This window comes from Elgaria multicarinata, chromosome 19 (assembly GCF_023053635.1).
Source record: "Elgaria multicarinata webbii isolate HBS135686 ecotype San Diego chromosome 19, rElgMul1.1.pri, whole genome shotgun sequence".
Lineage (NCBI taxonomy): Eukaryota > Metazoa > Chordata > Lepidosauria > Squamata > Anguidae > Elgaria > Elgaria multicarinata.
In genome coordinates this window covers 5,703,599-5,728,771 of record NC_086189.1, presented here as the reverse complement: position 1 = coordinate 5,728,771, position 25,173 = coordinate 5,703,599, and the positions used below count along the sequence as shown (strand labels likewise).

Genomic DNA, 25,173 nt, shown 5'->3' with positions numbered 1-25,173 from the left:
CCTGGAGGAGGGACCCTAGCACAGGAAGAGGCCTGTGATAGCGGCTTGGGTTACCCACTGATCTGCAGTACTGATGATCAGCACAGCGAACGGAGAACACCCACTCATAAATTGTTCTGGCGGGGGTGGCTGGCACTGGGTCTCTCGGACCCCAAAAAACAGCGCAGGCTGGAAGGAGGACCCTCAAGATGGCCCCAGGCGTACCACAAAGAAACTGCAGCAGGGATTTCAAGAAGCTATTCCAAGCTGCCTCTGGTTCACGATCCTTTTACTCTCCCCCATACTTTGTCCCTGTAAGTCAGCTGCTAAACATCTCTCCTGATGAAGATCTTTAGAGGGGGAGGAACTAAATTTCCTCCCTTGGGGCAACCAGCTTTCAGGACATCATTCGTTGACCCGAGCTGGGTTGCTTTTAGATGTTCCACCTTCGTTCTGTGTGACAGGGGAGCACTATTCACGATCTGTACAGCTATCTTTTATAATTAGCAAACGGCAGCACGCAGTTTGACAGGCAGGGAGAGAAAAGTATAGAAAATCCCAGTCATTCTCCCCCCACACCTCCAACCCCCTTTTTCTCCCCCACTCCACATCCTGCTGTCCATCACTGAGGCCACTGCCTGAATGTGACCATGGGTCACAAAACTAGCCCTGAGCTACATTTCCCTGAACCAAACATGGCCTGTGTTGCACCAGACAACAAACAGCTAAGATTTTCAGCCTTTGCTGAAAATCAGACAGATAGGAGCAGGGTTCCACCCTCCTCACCCCATAACAGAAAGTCGAGATCCCATCTTACTGGCCAGAGTCATCAAAGTCCCTCTGGCTTTCTATAAATAAGGGATTGAGGAGAAGCTGTTTCTTCAGTAGGCGATCACCTGTCGCTACGTGGGACCCTATTCTTAGGCTAGAGAAATAGCTTCAGGTTTAGGAGCACAGTGGATCTAGGTGAGGTGATATTCCATAAATATTCACAGCCTGCAAAGCCAGACGAGTAACAACTGATCTTGTGTTTGACACATTGTTCTGGGTTCACTGGGCACCTCCATGTCTGGGCTTTAATAAAACTTTAAGAGATGTCAAAGTTGCGTCTGATACGCAACAAAATGCCAGTTTGCACAAGAGGAGATACAGACCACCACGAGCATCGTTGCTGCTTCACCTGCTTTGGTCCTTTCAAGGAAATGAGTAAATAAATCCACAGCAGGAGCCTGAGAAGGCTCCATTTCCCTCCTCCCCAAAAGCCACATTTGGGAGAGGCTGAAAGGAGCCAATACCTGGATAAGCTTGCCAGCAAACTGGTTCACTTCGTTCACTCTCTCCTCGTGGGCTGCCAGGTCCGTCTGGAACTCCTCAAATTTCTTCTGCAAGACCTCGACGTGCTCCAAATCCTGGCCAAGCTCTTCCGAAGTTACTATCGCTTCCTAGCAAGCATAAGGACACCCGTTTTAGAATACATCAGCATGAAGAGCCTTTTCCAGATCCAGGGAAGTTGGTCTGACAGAAGCAGACCCGTTTTTTGAAACCCAAACATATTCACAGTATCCAGAGAGCACGTTTTAATATGAGATTGCTTTTGTTCTGTTTTATATTCTCTGGGCACTGAAGCCTGAAGATAGAGCTGTAAAAGTACAAAACAAAACAAACCAAAAACCCTCACTTCCAGTATATAAAAGTCTAGTTAGTCCAGTAAGTGGTCACTGCCTCATTCAATCCGTATTTCCTCATTCTGTGATATGAATGTAAATCCTCAGTTTTTAGCATTAAACTGTAATCCTCTAGAGCAGTAAATCTGAATCTTCAGTATGTTTGAACTGCTAGCAGCATAAGAATACACAGAATACATAAGCATACAAATGCAGTTTGTGGTATTAATGCAATGTTATGTATACTTACTAGGGAGTAAGGCCCATTGGTCACAGATGGACAATGCACTGTGACAGTGCAATCCTGTGCATGTTTACCCGGAAGTAATTCCCACTGCGTTTAATGCTGCTTACTCCCTAGGAATTATGTTTAGGGTTGCAACACTTACCTGGGCATAATACCTATTGTACACAGTGGGACTTACCTCTGAGTAAATATGAGTAGAATTGTTCATTAATTGTCCTCTGATGCCATGTTTCTCGCCTGCCCAAGGGCCTCTACTTCCCTTGCTCGGCTTCGTCCATTTTCGTCTGCTGCCCCTTACGCCTGGAACGCTCTTCCAGAACATTTGAGAACTACAAGTTCAACCACAGCTTTTAAAGCTCAACTAAAAACTTTTCTTTTTCCTAAAGCTTTTAAAACTTGATGTTGTGCAGACTTCTACTGTTACTTTCTACTGTTAGTTTTTCCCTACCCAGTGCCTGCTTACCCTACCCTGTACCTGTTTGCATTCTCTTCCCCTCCTTATTGTTTTACTATGATTTTATTAGATTGTAAGCCTATGCGGCAGGGTCTTGCTATTTACTGTTTTACTCTGTACAGCACCATGTACATTGATGGTGCTATATAAATAAATAATAATAATAATAATTAATTGCTGTTTATGTTATTAGTTTCCCAAAGTAAAACAAACAAGGACCTACATTATATTATTTTAGACGCCAGGTGAAGACCTTTTTATTCTCCCAGTATTTTAACAGTCTATAAATTAATTCTAACTTTGCTGTTTTCAATTTGTATTTTTGCATTGCTGCTGTTTTTATCTTGGTTGTGCTTTTACATTGTATTTTATATTATGGTTTTATACTATTGTTTTGTTTTGAATTGTCTTAAATTTGTAAACCGCCCAGAGAGCTTTGGCTATTGGGCGGTATAGAAATGCAATAAATAAATAAATAAATAAATAAAAAAGAAGGAACATGTGTTCCAGACACTGCTAAATGAATTCTTTACCTATATTTATAGATTACCTTTCTGCTACACAGCCTCACAAAGTGAATTAAAAAGTAACAAGCATTTTGTATCATGCTGTTTTTAACGATGTTTCAAGGCAGTGTTGCGTACTGCGGTAAAATGGAAGGATAAAAATCAACAAGAACATGCTGTACACAGAGTGCACTATAATTTTCACTAGCAGTGAGGTGTTTGCACCTCCACCATTGTCACAAATTATACATTTTTAAAAAACAGATAAGCTGAGCGGCCCAATGCCAGAACACCAATCCTCTATTTTCCCATCTAACCATTTGTCCTCTAGTACCTTTGGTCATTATTTTTAACATTCCCTCACCCTCAATTTTCCATTAAAACTGTAATGATCTGCAAAGCCTGATCTTTTACACCAATGAATTATCTCAACGAAAGTTACAGGGTTATCTTGTGGTCTACTTTTATGTGCCATATGACCCTACCCCATGCAAGACGTTGGAAGGATTGTCTTGACGCACCCAGGCCCAACCTCCGGAAAGGCAATCTGATACCCAAGCGTTATCCTACACCAGGGAGTGACCTGAGTCCCAAACGCAGGTACCTTGTCATTGATCCAGTCCATCACATCTTCACATTCTCGTAAATACTGCACAAGCTTCTGAGCTTGCAGCAATTTGACTCCCTTCTCCCGCATTTTTTCCAACAGCAACTCCCACAACCGGTGAAGCTCCTGAAGTCGAGTCTGGAAGTTAAAAAAATAATAATCAATGGATAATTACATTGGAGATATTCAGTAATGGGCTGGATGAGGGCCAAAAATCTGAAACTGAATCCTGGCAAGATGGAAGCCCTGTGGGTGAGTGGTTCCCAATTCTGGGAGACAGGCTCACTGCCTGTTCTGGATGGAGTTGCAGTCCCTCTAAAAGACCAGGTCCGTAGTTTGGGGGTGCTCCTGGTTCCATCGTTGGAGGCTCAAGTGGCCCATGGCGGCTCAGAGCTCCTTTTACTAGCTTTGGCTGGTTCGCCAACTACGGCTTCTTCTGGACAGAGATAGCCACAGTGGTACAAGCATCAGTAACCTCAAGACTGGATTACTGCAATGCGCTCTATGTGGGGCTGCCCTTAAAGCTGCTCCGGAAGCTGGAGCTAGTGCAGAACACAGCAGCTCGGCTGTTGTCTGGAGCTGCCCCTTTTCAGCATGTAACTCTGTTGCTGAGGGAACTGCACTGGCTGCCTATTGGCTACCAGGCTAGAATTAAGGTTTTGGTACTAGTGTACAAAGCCCTAAACAACTTGGGATCAGGATACCTGAGAGAGTGTCTTCTGCCTTACCAACCTGCCCAGTCACTGAGGCCGTTAGCGGGCATGTTCCTGGTGGTTCCACATGGACCTATGTCCTGACTGCAGTCCACCAGGAGAAGAGCCTTCGGCATGGTGGCCCCCATTTCTGTAGAACTCCCTGTCCCTGGAGGTCAGGCAGGTGCCAACACTGTGTTGCTTCCAATGCCGCCTGAAAACATTCTTATTCCAGGAAACATTCCTTAAATAACAGCCAAGGTTTCTATTGGCATTCTGTGTCATTTTTTCTTTTAGTATGTTAATAGTGTTTTAATTTTTGCACCTTTTATTGTTTTAATTCTTATGTTCACTGCTCTAGAATCTGTTTCAGATATGAAGCGGTATACAAATTTTGTAAATAAATAAATAATTTAAACCCTACCTACTGACTCCTAAAAGGCAAACCAATGCAATGAGGTGTTAAACTCCTCAGAGGCAGCAAGGCCGGGACAGGGGACAGGGGACGACGACGACGACGACACAATGGTAGTTTAATACTGAAGTCATCCCATTGGCTTCTGTGACCACTGAATCATCAGTTATCATTGTCGTCACGAATCTGATCCTGGTTTAACTAACTTTGGTTAAAACAAGAACACGAGTTCCAATGCAACGCCAAACCGCTTTGTTGCGAAGCACAAGCAGCTGCTTTCACTCTCACCATGGCTCAGGTCAGGGGTAGGCAGGCAATGGGTTGGGATTTACTACTAGAAGGCTGCATGATTTGCAGTAATCAGCAAGTGTTTCTAACTCCCAATTCTTTAACAGCAGCAGCAGCAACTTACAGACAAAACCAGGAGTGGATTTTTGTGTGCGTAAAAGGAGTGGGAGTTTAATTCAGGTTCTAAAACAAATTCCTTCGCTGAACATGTACTCAAAGAGGCACCCTGTTCCTTAATTCCAAGATTATGTCCACCGCCCCAAGCTACAGTTTTACACCTAGCGTTCAAATAAAAAACGAGGTAGATCTTAAAAGCTTTAAAGGCTGCCCAACTTGAAGCCACTCCGCAAGTTTTATCAATGAACAGAGATCGCGTCCAAAAGGTTATGCACAGCACCACACTAGGTCGCATTTAGCTTAACAGCTCCTTTTCTCATCCATTTTAGCAGTTTGCTTCAAAGTTTATGCACCAGGACATCAACCACAGGGCAACAGCCGAGGCAAATCTAAACAGCCTCTCTTTCCTTTTTTTTTTTTGAATCAAAGGCAAAACTCACGAGAAGGAGGTCCAGCTTTGCAGGATAACATTATTATAAGCCAATTTAAAAATAAGGTTTGTTTCTAGTTTGCTTGTGTCAGATTACAAATAAACCATCGTTGAAGGAGAGGCAAAGGTTACTTGTTGATTGCCTGAAGCAAAATGACTGAAATGTCATGAAGCAGCAATACAGTGAAAAGGCAGGAAAATTCTCCTGTTGAATCAAAATAGTGGAAGAGTCTAGAAACTCACATGGCAATGAAAAGAGCACCGGGGGGAGGGGGGGAACAGCACCACCAAGCACACACTTGCAAAACAGGGCGATACTTGCTCTGCCCAGCATTTATTGTGCTGGGATCATCGATAATAGCAACTTGAAAGTCAAGCTGAGGAGGCTGGGAGACATTTTTCGTGGATGGATGCTTATTAAAAGCATAACTGACTCAGTTGTGAGGGGGGTGTTAAAAACAGGGAAACAGAAGAACTGGCACGGCATGAGATTCTAACATTCATGAGGTAGATCTATATGGAACAAGAACACGGAGCTGCCGCTGAAAATGGCATCCACGTGCTGAGTTCTCTCCTTCTGAAACATGTAGCAAAACTTTTTTGACATCACCGTGTGACTTTTCCCGCCACCACCAGCGGCAAGCAGTGATGCGAACTGGAGGCTGCGGGAAAATGCACAACGAAAGCCGTTTGGGATCAAGTCATTTGAAGGCCTGCCTCCTCCTGCATGCACTGCATTCAACATCTGAGGCCCCGTTCTGTGTTCTGCCACTTTCAAGATGCGCTTGTTGGGGATATGAGAACAGCCTTCTTGGGGGCAGTGGCCAGATTGTGCAACTTTTTCCTCCTCTGTTTATGAAGGCAGCAAAGACTCTATTTTTCTGCATTTCTTTTAATCTGATTTAACCTTCTCCCATGGCAATGAATTTTTAAATTGACCTGGTCGCTTATGCCCTTTCATTGCCGTTGTTTTAACAAGTTTACCGATAAACTGCATTTTTGTGTTTTTAATCTGGAAGCTGCCTTGCAGGCTGAATGGTGAGGCAAAAATTTTCTAAAATCCTGACGTTGTCTATTTATTTGTCAGGATGCAAATAAGTGCAAAAGGGATGCCATTTTCAGCGGCAGCCTCTTGTTTTTGTAACATGCAGATGCCTTCCAAAGCTGAAAAAAGGAAAAGGGCATGAAGCAAAGGGAAGAAAAAGGAGAGAGGCATTCAAAGAAAAACCGTGGAAGAACAGCACCCACACAGCCAGCAATCCACCTACTCGTATCTGGGCCCCGACTTGGGTGGTAGTTACTATTGGGCGCTGAGCGGTCCTGTATGGCGTGAAAGACTGAACCATTAACACACAGGGGGTTACCATTGCAAACAGAACGGAAGTCAGAACCAGCATCCATACGCAGGGCCAACTTTTATCACATTTTTAGAAGGACCAGGCTTCAGTCCACAAAACCGTTAGCATAGTTTGTGGAGCGGGCTTGTTGGCGCACCGTTCAAGACTATGGAATGAGGGATTTGTGGAGTGGGGCTTTAGACTGCCCCTCCAGAAAGGAGATTCGTATTTCTATGAAGGTCAGGGTCAGCCCCACAAATGTTTGAGAACTTTCCCAGGTGGCACATAGCACAAAGGATGTGTCATATATTGCAGAGGTAACGAATAAAAAAAGTTTCTGTAAACTTGATGATCGACCATCAAGTCAATCAATTGATGACTGACCATCAATTGCATAACCTCTGTCATGCAATTTGCCTCAGTTCTGAAGAATTGCCTTTCATCTAATGACCTTGCAGCATAAGCTAGCGGTAACTTCTCATAACAAGCCACTGCAGAGTAGTAAAGAGCTGGGTGGAGAAAAATGTAAGCTAATAGAAATTGGTCCTAAATGACTGCATCCCTTTTGAAAAGGAGTGTAGGTTTAAGAACAGCATTTTATATCTTCAAAGTGATCGCCCACTGCATCCTGCTCTGTTAATACACCTCATTTCAGAGCCCTTATCTTAAGGTCTTCCATTGAGGCCCTCCTATAGAATTACCAAGGAGAGGGCGTTCCCAGAGGAGGCGTCCCTGTTTTAGAATGCCCTCCCCAAAGGGATATGCCTGGTGCCAATTTTACAATCTTTTCGGTGCCAAGACAAGGCACTTTTTACGTAGCCAGGCAAAGTCATTTGAATAACCCCTCAGCTTGCCTCGTAATTTGTATTGGCTGCCTTTATTACCGTCGTCAGAGGATAGTTTAAAATAATGTATTATCTACATCACGCTACCCCCCCCCCCAGGTGCCCTCCAGGTGTTTTGAACTACAACTCCCAGCATTCCTGACCTGGGATTGATGGAAGTTGAATTCCACAACATCTGAAGAACACCCCGTTGGAGGAAACTGATCTACAACGTTGTACACTGCCCTGTAATCTGACTTGTTGAAGAGCAGCATAGAACTGTTCGAAATCAATCAATCAAATCAAAAAGTATTATGGGAGAAATGAGCTGTGCACAGACAACGGTAGAGAACTTATATTGTTCCCGCTGACATGCCATTGCAGGTGGACAGCTAACCAATGGCCCCATTTATGAATGTCCAAGGTTTAAGAATATAAGAAGTGCTGTGCTGGATCAGACCGAGAGTCCATCTAGTCCAGCACTCTGTTCACACAGTGGTCAACCAGGGACCCACAAGCAGGATATGGTGCAACAGCACCCTCCCAACCATGTTCCCTAGCAACTAGTGCACACAGACTCACTGCCTCTGATACTGGAAGCAGCACACAACCATCAGGGCTGGTAGCCATTGGTATCCTTCTCCTCCTGGAATTTATCCAATCCCCTTTTAAAACCATCCAAATTGATGGTCGTGACTACCTCTTGTGGTAGTGAATTCCATCCTCTGACTACGCACTGTGTGAAGAAGTCCTTCCTTTTATCTGTCCTGAATCTCCCACCCATCAGCTTCATGGGAGGACCCTGTTGGGTTCTAGTATTTTGAGAGAGGGAGAAAAATGTTTCCCTATCCACATTCTCCACACCAGGCATAATTTTGTACACCTCTATCATGTCTCCCCTTAGCCTCCTTTTTTCCAAGGTAAGCAGTCCCAGCTGCTGTAACCTTCCCTCATAGAGGAGGTGCTCCAGCCCCTGGATCATCTGAGTTGCACTTTTCCCAGCTTTTTCCAGTTTGCATCAAACAGCTCTTATTAAAAGAAATTCCTGCAGGAAAGAAAGATCTCCCAACACTCACTCTTATGTTTTCACATGCAAAATGCCCTTCATTAATCATCTGGTTCCCAGTCTCATCCAGTCTGACAATGGCCCCCGCGTTGGCTTGCACCTCGGCTTCAAAGGCTTGATGCTTCTGCAGTTTTCCCTGAAAAAGAGAAACAAACAAACAAAAAGAGTAAGACACATAGCCTCCATCTTTTTACCAAGGCATTTGGGTTCTTCTGGGCATGTTTAGCCTGGAGAAGAGAAGATGGAGGGGAGACATGAGAGCACTCTTCAAAGACTTAAAAGGTTGCCACACAGAGGAGGGCCAGGATCTCTTCTCGATCCTCCCAGAGGGCAGGACACGGAATAATGGGCTCAAGTGACAGGAAGCCAGATTCCGGATGGACATCAGGAAAAATTTCCTGACTGTTAGAGCAGTACGACAATGGAATCAGTTACCTAGGGAGGTTGTGGGCTCTCCCACACTAGAGGCCTTCAAGAGGCAGCTGGACAACCACCTGTCAGGGATGCTTTAGGGTGGATTCCTGCATTCAGCAGGGGGTTGGACTCGATGGCCTTGTAGGCCCCTTCCAACTCTGCTATTCTATGATTCCACATGCAGCATTGCCACCCATTTATCTGTGCCCCACCCCCACCCCATCATTCATAATTTGAAGATGTTCCTACCTGCAGATTAGTTGGGTCTTTGTAATTTTCATCAGACGCAATCTGGAGCTTCTCCTGGATCCATTTTTCCAGCTCATCTGCATCACGCTGGAAGAACTGGAACCGGTAGGAATCTTCAAGCTTTTGGCGCCTCAAGGTGGACAGCTCCTTGAACCTGTGGTACCGGTCCAACACCTGCTGACGTCTCTCTTGTATGTCCTCTGCTGTCTCCAGCACTTTCACACCGGTAGGGTCCATTTTCTAGAAGTCAAGAGGCATCGGTTAGCACTTGGAGACAACGCACAGGCAGACATTCAAAATGAGGAAGCCTCACACCATCGCCTTGTGGGCAGAGCACATGCTTTGCATGCATGGAGCCCCAGGTTCAAATCCTGCCACCTCCAGGTTAAAGAAGGACCTCAGGTGGTACGATTGGTATCGATTTCAGCCCCAGACCTCAGAGATCGGCTGTCATTCAGACAAGGCAAGATATGAATGCAATGGATCAATGGGCTGAGTTAGTATGAAACAGCTCCTTCAGTTCAGCCTCTCTCTCCATAAATCAAGCCAGGAGTTCATTATTTTTTTTAAAAAAAAGTCTAGATTCTATTTAAAAAACGGCACAGGAAAACATACTATTCAAAAAGCAGAGTAGAAGATGTGGACTGAAACAGTGCCATAACTTTATGAGCAATTCACTGCTGCAGAACGGCGAAAGTCAACAGAGTTAGATGACTGTTAAGTGGCCTTTAAATGGCCTCCTAAAGGGATAGAAAAATATCAGCAGAGAAAAACCGCCCCACCCTTTCTACTGAGACAAGGCATGTTTCATTGGTTTACGCTCACAGTAGAACAGAAGTAAGCTGTTGCTACTATATTGGTAAGGGCCACGGGCTGTGATCCTATGAGTGCTGATGGAGAAGTATGCTTCATTGAGATCAATGGGACTTCAAACATAAAGATGCTCAGGACTGAAATACAGTGTACCTATATTTACTATTATTTCATAGAGTAAATGGCTATGCCATATAACCTTTTAAATTCAGAAAAGCTACGATCTGGATTTTACAAGGAGGAAGAGAAAGGCAGAATTTAAGAGTCTGTTGGCTTTGCTCAATAGATAGTTGTTCGCTGTACATTTTGACTAAGTTTCTAGCAGAGTGCCTTTCTTCTACTACTGAAACCACTGCGTTTCAAATGTGTTTTGCCACACTGGTAGGAGAGGAGAGGCCACCATTAAAAAAACACTATCCAAAGCCCACTTCGGGTACAGAGAGCTAGCTGCCTAATTCTTTGGATCCTGGCGAAGATATTTTAAAGCTGTATTTACTTCTGGAAGCATATAAACCCGTGCCTTCAGTATGTCTACGCTCACAGCAGATAGCAACTACTAATAAACAACCAAACCCAATGAAAAACAACATATCCCAATGAACAAATTCGACATATTAAAAAACCAAAACAAAGCCAATTTAAATTAGAGGGGAATTAAATATCGTCACCTGGCACCAAAAAGATAAACATTGATGGTGCTATATAAATAAATAAATAAATAAATAAATAATAATAATAAACAGTGCGGACACCAGGAAAGTCTCCATGGGGGAAAAAAACATTCTCAAGATGGAGGCACCACAATTTAAAAAGCCCTCTCTTGAGTTGCTGCCTGCCTCATGCAGCCACTGGAGGCATCTATTTATTTATTTATTTGTTTAAGGATTTTTATGCCGCCATTCAGCCAAAAAAGGCTCTCACGGCGGCTTACAAAAGTATTTCTTGACAGTCCCTGCCCAGAGGCTTACAATCTAAAATTACAATCTTTGGAGACCCTCCAAAGATAATCTAAGCGAACAGCTAGGTTCATGAGGAGAAGGCTGTCTTTAGAAGTACAATAGTATTACTTATAGAATAGACACCCAAATTGTTAACTTGGGGGACACACTGAATTGAGCTAGACATATTTCAAGAATGTGTGCTAGATAAGGACTATGATCAAGCTTCACGTTTTGAAACTAAGTTTAGAGTTACCTAAATGTACCTAGGATTTTTTTTTTGACTTTTTTTCTAGTTCAGATGGAATCATAATCCACAGTTTGTTATTTTGAGGACTTAACTACAGCTCACTCACTTCCCCCTGTTATGTCTGAACTCGGAGAAGTGTGATTTGTTCTCACAGTGACTGGTTAGAACAAACTGCAATTTGATATCCTAAGTTCTTGACGAACCACAGTTCTCCACGTTCAGAAAGACCAAGAACTGTAGCTGGTTCAAAATGAAAACTTTCAATCTCCTCCTCATTCTTGTAAGAGCAAACTATGGCTTGTCGTTATGTATGAACCCAGCTACACAGTGTGCATGAGACAACCCCAGTGACTCGATGAATCAATACTCGCCCTGCGGCAGATCTGTATTTGCTCTCACATCATGTTCAGAATGGCTCTTAAATCCTTCACTGACCACTAAGTCAACAGGATGCCAGAATAAAAGGTCAGTAAGTTTGCCAATTTCCTGGAAAACAAATCCAACTTTTCACTGTGCTTCCTGTAGGAAATGAAATGGCATTGTTATCAGAAGGTTGGATCCAGACTTAAGGCTTCCCTGCCCCCTCCAGCACCTTGAAAATTCTACACAGCGAGTCAGAGGACCCCTCTAAACGGGGTACAGTGTGGTGTGGGATTGAAGGGAAGGGATGATTGTCAAATATTGGACAGAGGCACCTTCCACCAGACACTCTACTCCTGCCCGAATTTTGGAGGTTCCCCCCACCTCCCCTTGAACCAAAGCCTGCCCCATTAAATCCACTGCTGTGATTTAATCTCTTCTCAGGTGCACGCTTAAAATGAGAAATGCATCTGTATGCGATCCATTCAAAAAATAAAAAAGTTGGGAAAATATGTTCTACAGCCCTTATCTCGCATTGATAGATTCCTGGCCTCTGGAAAGGAAACTGATAGAAGTGAACACATGACACATGGGATGAATTCATACATTCCAAAGCTCTTTCCCAGCAAGAAACACACCCTGCCAAAGGAAAGCAATTTCAGCCGCAGCAGTTGTTATTCTTGTGAACTCTCAAGGCCCCCAACTGCACTGCGGTATTTTAAGAAGGTGTGCGTGTGTAGGGCGTGAGGTTTGCTGAATTATGTCGCTTTTTCGCGTCCTAAATCACAGCTGAATATTTTCAGATGCTAATTGCCAGACAAAGTCAGAGTGCAAAGATGCCTCCGTCGGCTGGTTTCACTCCTATTGCTACACACCAACCCCAAAGCATACCAGAGAGAGAGATCAAGGACAGCTATAAATCTAGCTCAACACCATGTTCAGATCTCTGACTAACCAGATGCTCTCTTTGCTGGTTTCAGTATCATAACTTGTCTCCCAAAAAAGGCACAACAATATGCTAAACACAGATGACTAATTGCTACAAATGAATTTCTGCAGTGATTGCAATCATCCTCAACCCTGTCTTTTCAAAACTGTGCAGTCTGGGTGGGGCTGGGAGGTTGTTTCGATGTGCTGCACCTGCCCTCACTTGTATTCCATCTCCTCCTGGTTCTCAGATTTTACAAGACAGGTAGACAACTGGTTGCCTCTTTGGATTTTTTTTCACCATCAGACTACGTGTGGTTGCTGAGCACTTGCTCCTCGCTATCCATGTCCAACTGTTTGAGAAATCCGTATTGTTCAAATATATTTTAGGTCCCACTAAGTTAAACAAATCCCTTCTCCCTATTCAAATCACGCCACTCGGCTTGCCCTTTAACTGGAATTTAGAAAAATAAAAGGCTCTCTTTGTAACTACAGTAAGTAGAGCAAGTCAATTGGAAAAAGAAGTGCCTGGGTCCAGCAATAATGGACTGTTCTTTCCTGCAATGGGGTGGGGGGGAGAAAAAAAACCCCAGCTGACATTAGCATGTCTCTGATCTGCCAAAACGCACTATGCACTCGCTGGGGGAGCCATGGCCATGGCCCGCCAGCCGGAGTTGATGCTGCAGAGCGATGCAGTCTGCATATAACATTTTCAGCTCAGAACTGCAGAGGCCCAGTCTGTCTCAACGTAAAGAACAGTTTTTCACCCCCTGCTGCAGCGTTTCAGCCCGCAGCAAAAAACACAGCCATCCTTCATACCACAGAAAGGGCAGCTGTTGTACAAAGCAAGGAAAGGCAGTCAAGAGAACTGTGACGGGATTTAAACCATAGCACAGTTTAAACTCAGACGGACTTGGGAGTCACTAAGCCTGACATGAAATAACAGACTTTGTTCTCTGGCCTGTATGCGCCCGTGCGCGCACACACACACCACCATCGCATTCCACACATGACTGTTAGCTGCCTAGCATTGGGGCTGCATTCATACCAGCTCCTCCCATCGCAATCTGCACTGTGCTGATAAGGTCAAACACTAGACAGAAAGTTCCAGGCTGCAGAGGGAAGCTAAAGTAATTAGGTTACTTTCATTTAAGGGACGGACCTATTAAGAAGGCTGCAAAGGTCAGGAAAATAGCTGCCTGGGAAACACCTTTTAGGCAGTGGCACAGTTCTTGATACTGCAGATTTCAGCTCACCTATTTGAAATCAATAAATGTTTGAATTAAGGTCCCCTTAGATTTTGTCACGCACACGATTTGTGGTGTCAGTTAACAAACAACAAAGGCGGAGGCTGCAGCTGAGGCTGGAATAAAACAAATGATGGATGCTTTTACCACGATCCTTTATGAATATTTTAAAAAGAACTTTTGTCACAGTCCCCTAGAAGCAATCATTAAAAAACAGAATGCCAGGCATCTATCTGGGAAATGCTGAGCAAGGGGTATTTTTAGACACTGCAATGCAACAGTGATGTCAGCGACACCATTCACTAAGGAAAAGCCATTGTAAATAGGAGGGTTAAACAGGCATTAGAGTGACGCCTGTTTTCCTACAACAGAAGTAATCTCTAGGTACGGAAGAACCCACGAACGTTCAGAAGAGCGTAACGGATCAGACCAAAGGCCTCCCTGGTCCAGCATCCTGATCCCCACGGTGGCCAAGCAGCAGCCTACAGGAACCCCACAAGCAAAACATGAGGACAACCACCCTCTCCTGGTAGCTATAGGTGGCTTCACCTGCCGTGGATTTGTCTAATCTCTTTTTAAAGCTGTCCAAGTTGGTGGCCATTGGCCACATCTTGTGATGGTGAATTCCACAGCTTCACTGTACGCTGCGGGAAGGACTGCTTACCATACCTGTCCTGGATCTTCCACCATTCCGCTTCACTGGATGATCCTATTGGGTTCTAATACTGGGAGAAGGAGAAAAACCCTTTCCTATCCACTTTCTCTATATCACAAATACTTGATTATGCCTTAACTCACCTTTTTTCTAAGCCGGAGAGTCTCAAATGTTGTAAACTTCCCTAAGAGAAGAGTTGCTCCAGCCCCTTGGTCATTTTGGTTGCCCTTTTCTGCACCTTTTCCAGCTCTACAACATCCTTTTTGACATTTGTCAATCACAACCGTACAAAGTACCATAGATTTGCATCAAGGCATTACGATATTGGAAGTTTTACTTTTTGATCCCATTCCTAATGATCCCTAATGTGGAATTCCCCCCCCCCCCCCGCCAAAAAAGCAACTGCATCCTGGGTCGATCATTTCTCCTTCAAACTACCGACCCTAAGAGATCTCTCCTGGTCAGAGCCCATCAACATATGCTGTCCTCCGAGAAGTTAAGCCCAACCAAGCATTTTGCTGTGGTGCAATCATGTTTTGGAAAGCTAATGCATGTTTGCTACAAAGGGTACACATGATGGTGTACATGTTCCCTAGGAGAAGCGTCATGTGTCATCATGCCTATATAGTGCATCTGGGGATTTAAAAATTGGTTGTGCAAGGTTTTTAATGCCAGCTGTTTATACAAATAACTACTTTCAAGACCAATTAAATGTACAGTGGAAGAAAATCACCATTTATTTAGATTGCAAAGAGGTGCGCTCTGCCCTACCCCCCGGGGGTCTCTGCAATTTAAAGGCCTTCTTCCCCACCCATCATAATAACAGGCATTTTGCTCGTTCAGAGATAAAGCACAATTCAGGAACTGACAACACCCCCTCCCATTATCCTGCACTGCAAATAGCCCAAAACTGTAATGTCAGCATGCAAACGTCAAGATGTCAGGGAGGCAGGAAGCCTTTTTAATGTGTTAACCCGCCACTGAGGACCAAATTTACTCCTGATGCTTAAGCATTAAGTACATTAAGAACCTGGCTGTCAACAGCTGATCTCAAGTCTGGCTTTTAAGGAAGGAGGAGTGGAGGTAGGACCGATGACTTGCAGGACTCAGGAAGACATTCGCTTTGCAGAAGTAATGCGGCAAACCTGAAAACCGCACTCAGGTTTTCAGTCCCAGGTTCATTGGGTGACTTTTAGATGGCTTTACCAAAACCACCTACCACTGTTTCAGATGACGGCACTTTAAAAGGTCTCCCTGCAATTCACAAAACGGAATCTGTCGGCTGAGCTCAGAATGACTGCTTGAATGCCCTACAGCCGGGCAGGAAGAAAGGTCAGCCTGTCTTGGAAATCTCTGCAGTATGCAGCTAGAAACAAGGAAATGGCCTGCCAAGTACCACAACCCCAAACGCTTTGCTTCTGACCCTTGGTTTAAATCACAGCCTTTTAATATTGCGGCCATTTTGTAGCGAAATTAACCAGAGACGCAAAATACAAAGTTACCCAGGGTAACGGAATAGGCTGAATCCAATATCAGTCTAACCGAAGTTCAATGGGTCTACTCTAAGTAGGACTAACATTGGATACAACCCCATGCGTGTATTTTTTGGACACAAGACATATAGATAAACAGATCATAAGAACATAAGAGCCCTGCTGGATCAGACCGAGGGTCCATCTAGTCCAGCACTCTGTTCCCACAATGGCCAACCAGCTGTCGACCAGGAACTAACAAACCAGGACACGGTGCAACAGCACCCTCCCACCCATGTTCCCCAGTAACTGGTGCATATAGGCTTACTGCCTTGAATACTGGAGGCAGCACATAGCCATCAGCATTAGTAGCCATTGATAGCCTTCTCCTCAAGGAATTTATCCAACCCCCTTTTAAAGCCATTCAAATTGGTAGCCATCCCTACATCTTGTGGTAGTGAAGTCCATAGTTTAACTACGTGCCTTCCCCAACATCCAGCTGTATTGGACTGCAATTCCCATCATCTTTAGCCAGCATTGCCATTTTAGGGCAATGATCTTCATACAATAGCCAAGTAAAACAAGGCAAAATTAAATCTTTGCAAGTCACTGAAACAAATTAGGAGTTTTAATAGAAGGAACTGAATAAAACAGCTTTATTTGTTCACAAAACAATTAATCAGCAATTGTAATTATGTACGTTTTCTTAATGCTTCCACATTTTAAACTAGTCATGGCCATGTAGAGGACAGCAGAAACTACATTCTGCACTGAAATGATCCAAAGAAAACCAATGATATGGCAGCAAAACACTAGAGAAGCAGAACTGAGAATACATAGAAGTTCGAGCGATTGGTCTCTGAATTCTCAAACGTAAATCTGCTTCACATTATTTTGGTATCATTGCTTTGTACCAATGTGGAAAGTGATTCACTTTATCTTGGAGTTAGGGAGGTTTTAGACTCTTCTTCTTGACACAAATTCTGCATACGTGACCTATTTAAATTCTAGCACATTGAACCAAAAAAGGGAACGTATAATATAACTGCTACTAGGGTAGATTCAATAATCCAAAGTAAGGAATGGTGCAGAAGTATCTCCATCTTGTCAATTCAGGACAATTCAAATTAAAATGAGTACGTATACAAAATACTGCAATATGCTGGGATAGAATTTGCAGTGAGATCGTGTGGCCAGGAGTTCTAAAAATGTCAAATCACACTGAAAATGAAACCAACACAAGCAGGCTATCAAACACAAACATAATGTTATTTATTAAAAGACCTAATAAGTTGCTTTTACAAAATAAAAAATGCACACTGATCACACACCATGCACCAGAAAAAGAAATGAAATTCAAAATTTAAGGTATTTTAGAAACCCTATGTTACAAAAAGGCATTATGATTAATCTAATAGCAGATACTGATTGCTTTTTGTTTGTTCTAGAGATCAACAACACACACAGGTTGAAGAAAATTTTGTGCAAATGTTTAGCCAGTGCAAAAAAAAAAAGGCAACAGCAAGCAAGAATGGTGGCTCTATTACCACATGCATGTTGTAAAATACCTGAACTCTGACTTTGCGAAATGATGACAGCATGATGGAGGAATGCAGAGTCTAAAAGGGAGGAGCAATACTGAGATAACATTTCACTAGGTACACATAACGAACACAATAAAGTGCTATTTTATCTCCAGCTGGACATCAGGAAAAACTTCCTGACTGTTAGAGCAGTACGACAATGGAACCAGTTACCTAGGGAGGTTGTGGGTTCTCCCACCCTGGAGGCCTTCAAGAGGCAGCTGGACAGCCATCTATCAGGGATGCTTTAGGGTGGATTCCTGCACTGAGAGGGGGGGTTGGACTCAACGGCCTTATAGGCCCCTTCCAACTCTACTATTCTATGATTCTATTTGGACATGATCCTTCCCTACCACCATAATATTATCTGAATGAAGCATTTTTACACGGCTATTCATGTAAACCGCTAAACACTTATTCACATGGGTTCAAAGCTCATATGCTCCTCCCCCAAGAATAAACCCCATTGTGTTCAGATTTAATACACTTAATAGGATTGCTAAATTTAAATATTAAACTTTTCCTCTTGGGTGAAACAGCTTCCATCTCCTACTTGCAGTCATCTGTGAAGTGACAGCTGTTCAGATGGCAAGACTATGATCAAGTCCAAAATGCAACACATGTTGATCCGGGAGTAAGCCATACTGAACACAGTGAGACTTACTTCCAAGTAAATGGGCACAGGATTGGTTTGTAAGTTATGAGACACTTCGCTAAGAAAAAAATCACTGTATCTGCTCACTATATCCCATCTTGTTTCATTTGAAGAACTTCGTGTATCTCCTTCCTCAGTAGTAAATAACAATCAATAACCCCTCCCTGGGTTATCATTTATTATAGTGCGACACTGGCCTGCTGCCCGGCTTGATCTTCAAGTAGCCATGGGATCCTGGTCCTGAACTGTGCTTAGCAATCTACTTCATACCATCTGCAGTCAGCTCCACCCAGTTATCTTGGAGCAGTTACCAGTTATGTGTAATGAGGGGGAAAGAATATTACTGCTATTACAAGGGAGGGAAAGTTCTCGGCTTAAAAGTCATGGCACTAATTCATCATAAGCAAAGGAACAACAAAATCTTCTAAAGGGGAAAGAAACTGTGTTACATTTTAACACAAGACATACTTTATCTAGTATTTTCTTGAAGGTGGGGCAATTTCACATGCAAATATAACAAGATACATTCAGTAAGAACCTTGAAGATTGTCAAGTACTAAGTAACAGGCTTTGGTTAATTCTGCTGTTACTAAGATCAATTTTAAAAAATCAATAAAACTACTGTATTTTCATCTCTTCAGTTCCCCCCTCAGTCCATTCCTTTTGCCAATTCAGTTATGACATATTAATGCTACAGTCCTCATCATCACCACCACCACCACCACCAAAAAAGCCAATATTTATTCATTTCTGCTCTACTATTTTATAAAAACCACCCAGGGCAAATGTATAAAAATTTTGCTCAAATATTTTACTCCATAACAAATACTGTCTAGAATATCCTGGTAACTTCCTGTGAAATCCATGAATTGAAGAACATTCTTGATTGCAGAGATCCATTAATCACAAGACACATAGAACTCTACATAATTAGTTTTGTTTGCATTTATAACTCCCATTGGCCATGCCAGAAAAATATAACCTAAAGCTGAAATAAAATCTTATTGGAACTTAATCCGAGTTGAAGAGGAAAAAATCCGCAGGATGCAAAATAATTATATCAGGGAATATGACTTGAGCATGAAAATGACTCAGATACAGCTGCAAAATATGTGGGGGTGCCACAGTGGCAAAATAATGTATATTTCTATTACTAAAACAAAAATTAATATAAATAAAATAGCTTTAAAAATCCACCACTTATGGTTAAACTTGCCATAGGTGGAAGCTAAACTTGCAAATGGGAGGATAGAAAGAAGCTTAATAAACATTTTAAATGTATAAAAAATTATGTTCTAATGCAGTAGCTCAGAAAAAGGACAAAGGGCTTGGAAAAGAGACAATTGCTCTGCATTTCTATCTGAAAGACCTCTCAAAATATGGCAAGTTCTACATTCGGTGAGAGATTCCATTGTTTTGAGTGGTTATCAATTGTTTATTTAATGAAAAAATCCAACCCAACACCCTCCCCTCTCAGCAAGGAAGAAATCGGTACGCAGCCCACGTTCCAGTTACCTGATTTATTAAGCAAAGCTTTGAAAATCTACTTATTTGAGAAACCCTTTGCCCTAGAAGCCATGGAGAAATCCCACATTTGCTCCACCGCGATTCTGCGTCTCCCGACCTTGGACAGGGCTGAGAATGTGAACACGAAGGGAAGCCATTGCTGCAAAATGTAGGTTATGCGAGAGTGCTCAACGTCTTTTTCTGTCTAAAACGTTTCCCTTTCAAACCAGGTGGGAATAGACTCCAAACTTGCTTCAGGGTGGGGTAACTGCCTTCCCCTGCTCATTTCTGTTGTTGTTGAAGGAGTTGGGGGCTTGCTGTCACTCTTTATTTGTCAAGTTTATTTAATCACTCTCAAAGGCTCTGAATGAAATTCCTGCTGCTGCTGCTGCTGCTACATAGGGCGGTTCCTCCTCTTTCTCCCCCCTCCCAACACATACAATGTCGGCTCCACCATCCTTTCCAAGGGCGGAAAGAACAACCAGTCCATCAGGGCCAGGAAAGCAATGCAACAACAGCCACCCCGCCCAGCTCTTCTCCACCCTCATCCCCTTGCATGCAGCCAAGAGAATCGGGATTGGTAAAAAGCAAGGGCCACTTTTAAGGACATATTACATTGTGGTGGTATTTTTTATGCAGACTAACATGTCAATGAAGCTGTGAATGACTGCAAGTATATCAATGGCATGTAGTTACAGTAGCCGGAGAAATGGACGCTACTACTGGTCATGGGCAGAACCAACCATTATTAAGGGCAAGTGATTTGAGTATCACACCCTATTAACCTAGAACTACCAGCCTCTCATTTTGTACTGACTAGCAACTAAAATGGATTAGAATTACCGTTTTCAAATTCATACAGGGAGAGAGTGGTCACATTAGATCTGAAGATGTACAACACAATCCTATGCTTGTCTACTGAGAAGTAAGTTCAATAGTACTTAGTCCCAGGTGAGGACATTTTAGGATTGCAGCCGTCATAGGATAGCTCCTCGCAAATCCTCCAGCACACTCAGGCATTTAGTGGCGCCTTTGATGCTTACCATAGGGCGCTGTGCCCCTCACCATACATTTGTGAGCAAGCAATGACACATACCATTTCTGTGGGGAGAGCTGTCAGTTCAGAGCCAGGTACTTCAAAGGAAATGTACTGGTAGGCGTGAAACAAGCTTAAATGAACCTTGGCATGTGCGACATTGATAAGAGGGAGAAGGGTGAAGCAGTTTTGGGTAGGTATTCAAACAGGGGAAAATGCAAATTCCTCTGTAGCAACACTATTTTTTTGGCATCAAGCTGGCTCAAGATCTTTCTAGGGCTGATCCCAAGTCATCTGGAGATGTACTTTCTGCAGCACCTGTTTAACAGTGTGTTGGGGGTGCCATCTGGCTAAAGTTTAACCCAGAATTTTGTTTTAGTCTCTATTTTTCTTCTGCTCTACCACCATGACAGTCCATAGATGTTTGTGTTTTAAAGCCTGTATAAATTGAATTCAACTCACACATGGAAACTTGCAGAGACATCAAAAATCCCAACAAAACTGAATGTTACAATGTTGACAATGTGCATATTTGTAAAGAATGAACACATACAGGTTTGAAAAACAAATACCTCATTTTTGCCTTCTGGACTACTTTTTTTTTAATTTCATTTCTTCTAAATACTATGTAATAGGAAACGCACACACACACTCAATGAATACAAATGTTCCCATCCATCCTCTCCTTGTGTATGTTCTATTCACATAAGAGGATTTTTTTAAAAAATGCATTTTTTCCACACCTGTCTCCCCGAACCACATTATATAGCTCCCAAGTTCAATGGGGCAGATGCCCAAGTCAACATGCCCAATCCTACACCTGTTTCCTCAGAAGCCAGCCCCAAATCTTGCTCAGCAGTGCTTAAGCGTGCCTTCGGGATCGCAGCCTATGCACCCCAATCCTATACATGGGGAGCAGTTCTCCACGAATTTCAGTGGGGTGAACTCCCAAGTAACCCTGCCACAGAGAGGAGCAACCCCCCCTCCTGAAAAAAGCATGCTTACTCCCACACTAGAGGCCTTCAAGAGGCAGCTGGACAAGCATCTGTCGGGGATGCTTTAGGGTGGATTCCTGCATTGAGCAGGGGTTGGACTCGATGGCCTTGTAGGCCCCTTCCAACTCTACTATTCTATTATTCTAAAGCAAGTCCCACTGGGTCTAGTGGGGCTTACTTCCAGGTAAAGCATTGCATTCCCCATCTCTTTTATCTTTAATTCATTTTTGCATTCAGAGGCATCAACTTCCATCAATCCAGAGCAAGGATATGCAGCCTAAACAGCCTCCCATCACTCCCAGGGGTGGGTGCGTGGGTCCCCCCCCTTTTTTTTTTTTTTTGCACACACCTGCCCGACTGCCTACCTGGGCGCCTCGAGAGTGCGCTTCCCGCGGGCGCCTCGAGGGGGCGCTCTCACGGCCTCTTCCCCTCAGCGCTCGCCTCACCCACCCGCTGCGGTCCCTTGGCGGCGGCCTAAACCCGCCACGCGAAGCCCGCCCCACTCCCTGGGGCCCCTATTCTCTCCCTGAGCCCCCGACCCTCTCCTTCTCCCCCTCACCGGGTCTGTACGAAGGGCCCGCGCCTCTCCCGATCCAACCGAGCTTCGCTCCTCCCCGCGCCGCGCCTCTCTCCGCCCTCCCTCAGACACCGACTGTTCGTCGCCGGCGACGACGCCCCTATTTATAAGCTGGCCGGGCGATGATGTCACCGCTGCAGATCCAAGCGCTGGCGGCGAGGGCGGTTCGGACGTTGACGGAAACAGCCGAAGCGGCGAGAGAGGCGGGGCTGCAAAAGGAGCACTCGCGCTCTACGGCCCTGGCGTTCGTTCCCTTGCCCGCCCCGCCCGACAAGCTACGGAAAGAGCCGAAGGAGGAGGTAAGCTTCGACTGCGGCCGAACGGTCCCGGAAAGAGCCGAGCGGAGGCGGCTGCTCATGGACTACAACCGTGCCAATTGCAGGGGTGAATTTCTCTGGCTCCTGCTTCTCTACACAATCTGTCAACCAATATTTCTTTATTGCACAGGAGAGGGTTTTTTGTTTTTTTTAAAAAATGAAAAATCTTCTCTTTAGGCCCCAATTCCTACACACACGTTTGAAACTCAAATCCCAATGCAATGAATAAAAACCGATTTTCAAGTTAGGGCCCAATCCTATGCATGTTTAGGCAGAAAAAAAAGTCCTATAATTCCCAGCATTCCCCAGACAGCAGTGCTGTCCCAATATGCATAGGATTGATTCTAGGCCTTTTTCTGTCCAAACATGCATAAGATTATAGGAATTTTTCTGTCTTTAAGCTTGCAAACCTATACACACTTCCTTGAGAGTAAACCCCATTAACCTCAGAGGGACTTACTTGCAAGTAAATATGCATAGAATCAAGTTGCATTTCACTTACCAAACCTAGTGCCCTGCGGACGTTTTAGACTACAATTCCCGTAGCAACCCAGCCATTCTGGTTGGGGAATGCTGGGAGTCGTAGGCTTTTTTTCCTGTCTAAACAATCATAGGATTTTACTCTAAGGAACTAATAAAAAGGATTTTTTGTTTTATATTGTACCTTTGCAGAGTAATTAATCCTATGCATAAAACCCACTGCTGGCGAATTTGCATAGGATTGCAGAGTGGCAATGTAGTATTATTATTATTTTTATTATTATTATTTATTTATATAGCACCATCAATGTACATGGTGCTGTACAGACTACACAGTAAATAGCGAGACCCTGCCGCATAGGCTTACAATCTAATAAAGGCGCAATCTTATTCATATTTAGACAGGAAAAGAATATCTTACAACACCCAGAATGCACCAGCCATATATATATATATAAGAACTTTTCAATTAGTATGGCAAGGAGACCATGCATCAAACCCACCTTTCCCACCTCTAACCTGCTCAAAAAGAGTTAATTAAATAGCCGCTCTGCTTGGATACAAGGATACGGCCTTCACATCAAATGGTCCTGGAATGAACACGTGTGCAGAGTCCAGAAACGGAGCGTCTCCGGATGATAGATGGCCCTTCGGTTTCGGATGCTCTGCAGATACAAGAGAAATGGGGGGGGGGGGGGGAACCAAATACATATGAGCCAAAGGCTGCGTCTCACACTGCAGCAACAGCAGCAGGGAGACTGCAATTCTCCAGGAAGAGCATGACTCAGAGCAATTCAGATGGGGGAAGGAAGAGGACCCGAATGCACAATTTTTCGGGAGCTGCATTGTCCTCGGCGTGGAAGTCAGCACAAAAAACTACGCATCGTGTTTAACACAGTTAAGTACCGACGATGAATGTGGCATAAATATTCCAGCACCACCTACAGATGATCATCTAATTAAGGCTGCAAAGCACCCCCAACCTGGTGCCCTCCAGATGTGTTGGGACTACGCCTCCCAGTATCTCTGGCCAGCCATTGGGGATGCTGGGAATTGTAGTCCAAACACATTTGGAAGGTACCCAGTTGGGGAAGGCTGGCCCTACAGTGAGATATGCCCAAAGCTATTGATGTTCTCCCCACCACCACCCATGGGTTTAACAACACAATCCAAGGCATGCCGGCTCAAAACAAAGGCCCGTGAAGTTCAACGGGACTTTCTCCCAGATAAGTCCGCATCGCACTGCGGCCAAACAATACATGGATCGCCTCTTCCCATATATATACCCGCCCAGATCCTAAGATCGTCTTCAACAGTTCTTCTCCGGGACCTGTGCCAAATGAAGACGAGGGCCTTTTCTGCTGTGGCACCGCGGTTGTGGAATGAGCTCTCTGGAGCATCTCACCTGGGGCCTAGATCATACTCTTTCCGGAACCAGGTAAAGACCACATTTTCCCCAGGCATTTTATCGTCTTTCCATTTCTGTCGTTTTTACATCTGTTAATGCATTATTTTTCACAGCAGCAACATTTTCATTAACTGTCCACCACAACAACCCCAAGATCTCTTGCTTGGTCAGTAATAATAAAAATAATAATAATTTATTTCTTACCCGCCTCTCCGATTGGATCAAGGCGGGGAACAACAGCAAGCATAAAATACAGATTAAAAGATAGTATACACCGTTAAAAACATCCTAAAAGCATACTAAAAGTATCCTAAACTCAGTTGTAAGTTCATAAGTCTATTGGCTACTTTGGGAGACTATTATTATTTGAAAAGCAGGATAACATGCTGTAAATTTATAAACTTTCAATAAGACTAGGCTGCACAAATATCCAAGTAACATGCATAAAATTCCCCTGCCATGCTGGCTGGGTAATGGGCGAGTTGTAGGGCTTTTTCCTGTATATACGTGTGTAGGATTGTGCCCTAAATGGACAAAATAGGAGTGAGAGGTGTCTCTTCCTGCCTCCCTAAGCTTATCTCCATCAGTATGTACTGGAGAATGAGAAAAATACGTGTGTGTAAATTCTGGGAAAGGGGACTTCTGATTAGAAAGAAAAAAATAGA

At 43.8% G+C, this 25,173-nt stretch overlaps 2 protein-coding genes across 9 annotated transcripts in view; one reads left to right on the top strand and one right to left on the bottom strand.

Annotated features, from left to right (window-relative positions):
• The window catches only part of SPTAN1 (spectrin alpha, non-erythrocytic 1), an 80,939-nt gene extending 58,578 nt beyond the window's left edge, over positions 1–22,361 (bottom strand). For 7 of the 8 annotated variants that reach the window (XM_063144652.1, XM_063144656.1, XM_063144653.1 and 4 more), the window contains exons 1-6: positions 22,286–22,341; positions 17,520–17,570; positions 9,290–9,529; positions 8,637–8,762; positions 3,455–3,595; positions 1,275–1,421 (exon numbers count right to left, since the gene is read on the bottom strand). In XM_063144652.1, the coding sequence (XP_063000722.1) occupies positions 1,275–1,421; positions 3,455–3,595; positions 8,637–8,762; positions 9,290–9,529; positions 17,520–17,552 (687 nt within the window). In that variant the 5' untranslated portion in view covers positions 17,553–17,570; positions 22,286–22,341. Of the gene's footprint in view, positions 1–1,274; positions 1,422–3,454; positions 3,596–8,636; positions 8,763–9,289; positions 9,530–17,519; positions 17,571–22,285 lie in introns of all 8 variants that reach the window. The other variant, XM_063144654.1, reaches the window with a different exon arrangement.
• The window catches only part of BBLN (bublin coiled coil protein), a 179,905-nt gene that overhangs the window by 74,059 nt on the left and 80,673 nt on the right, over positions 1–25,173 (top strand). The window lies entirely within an intron of this gene.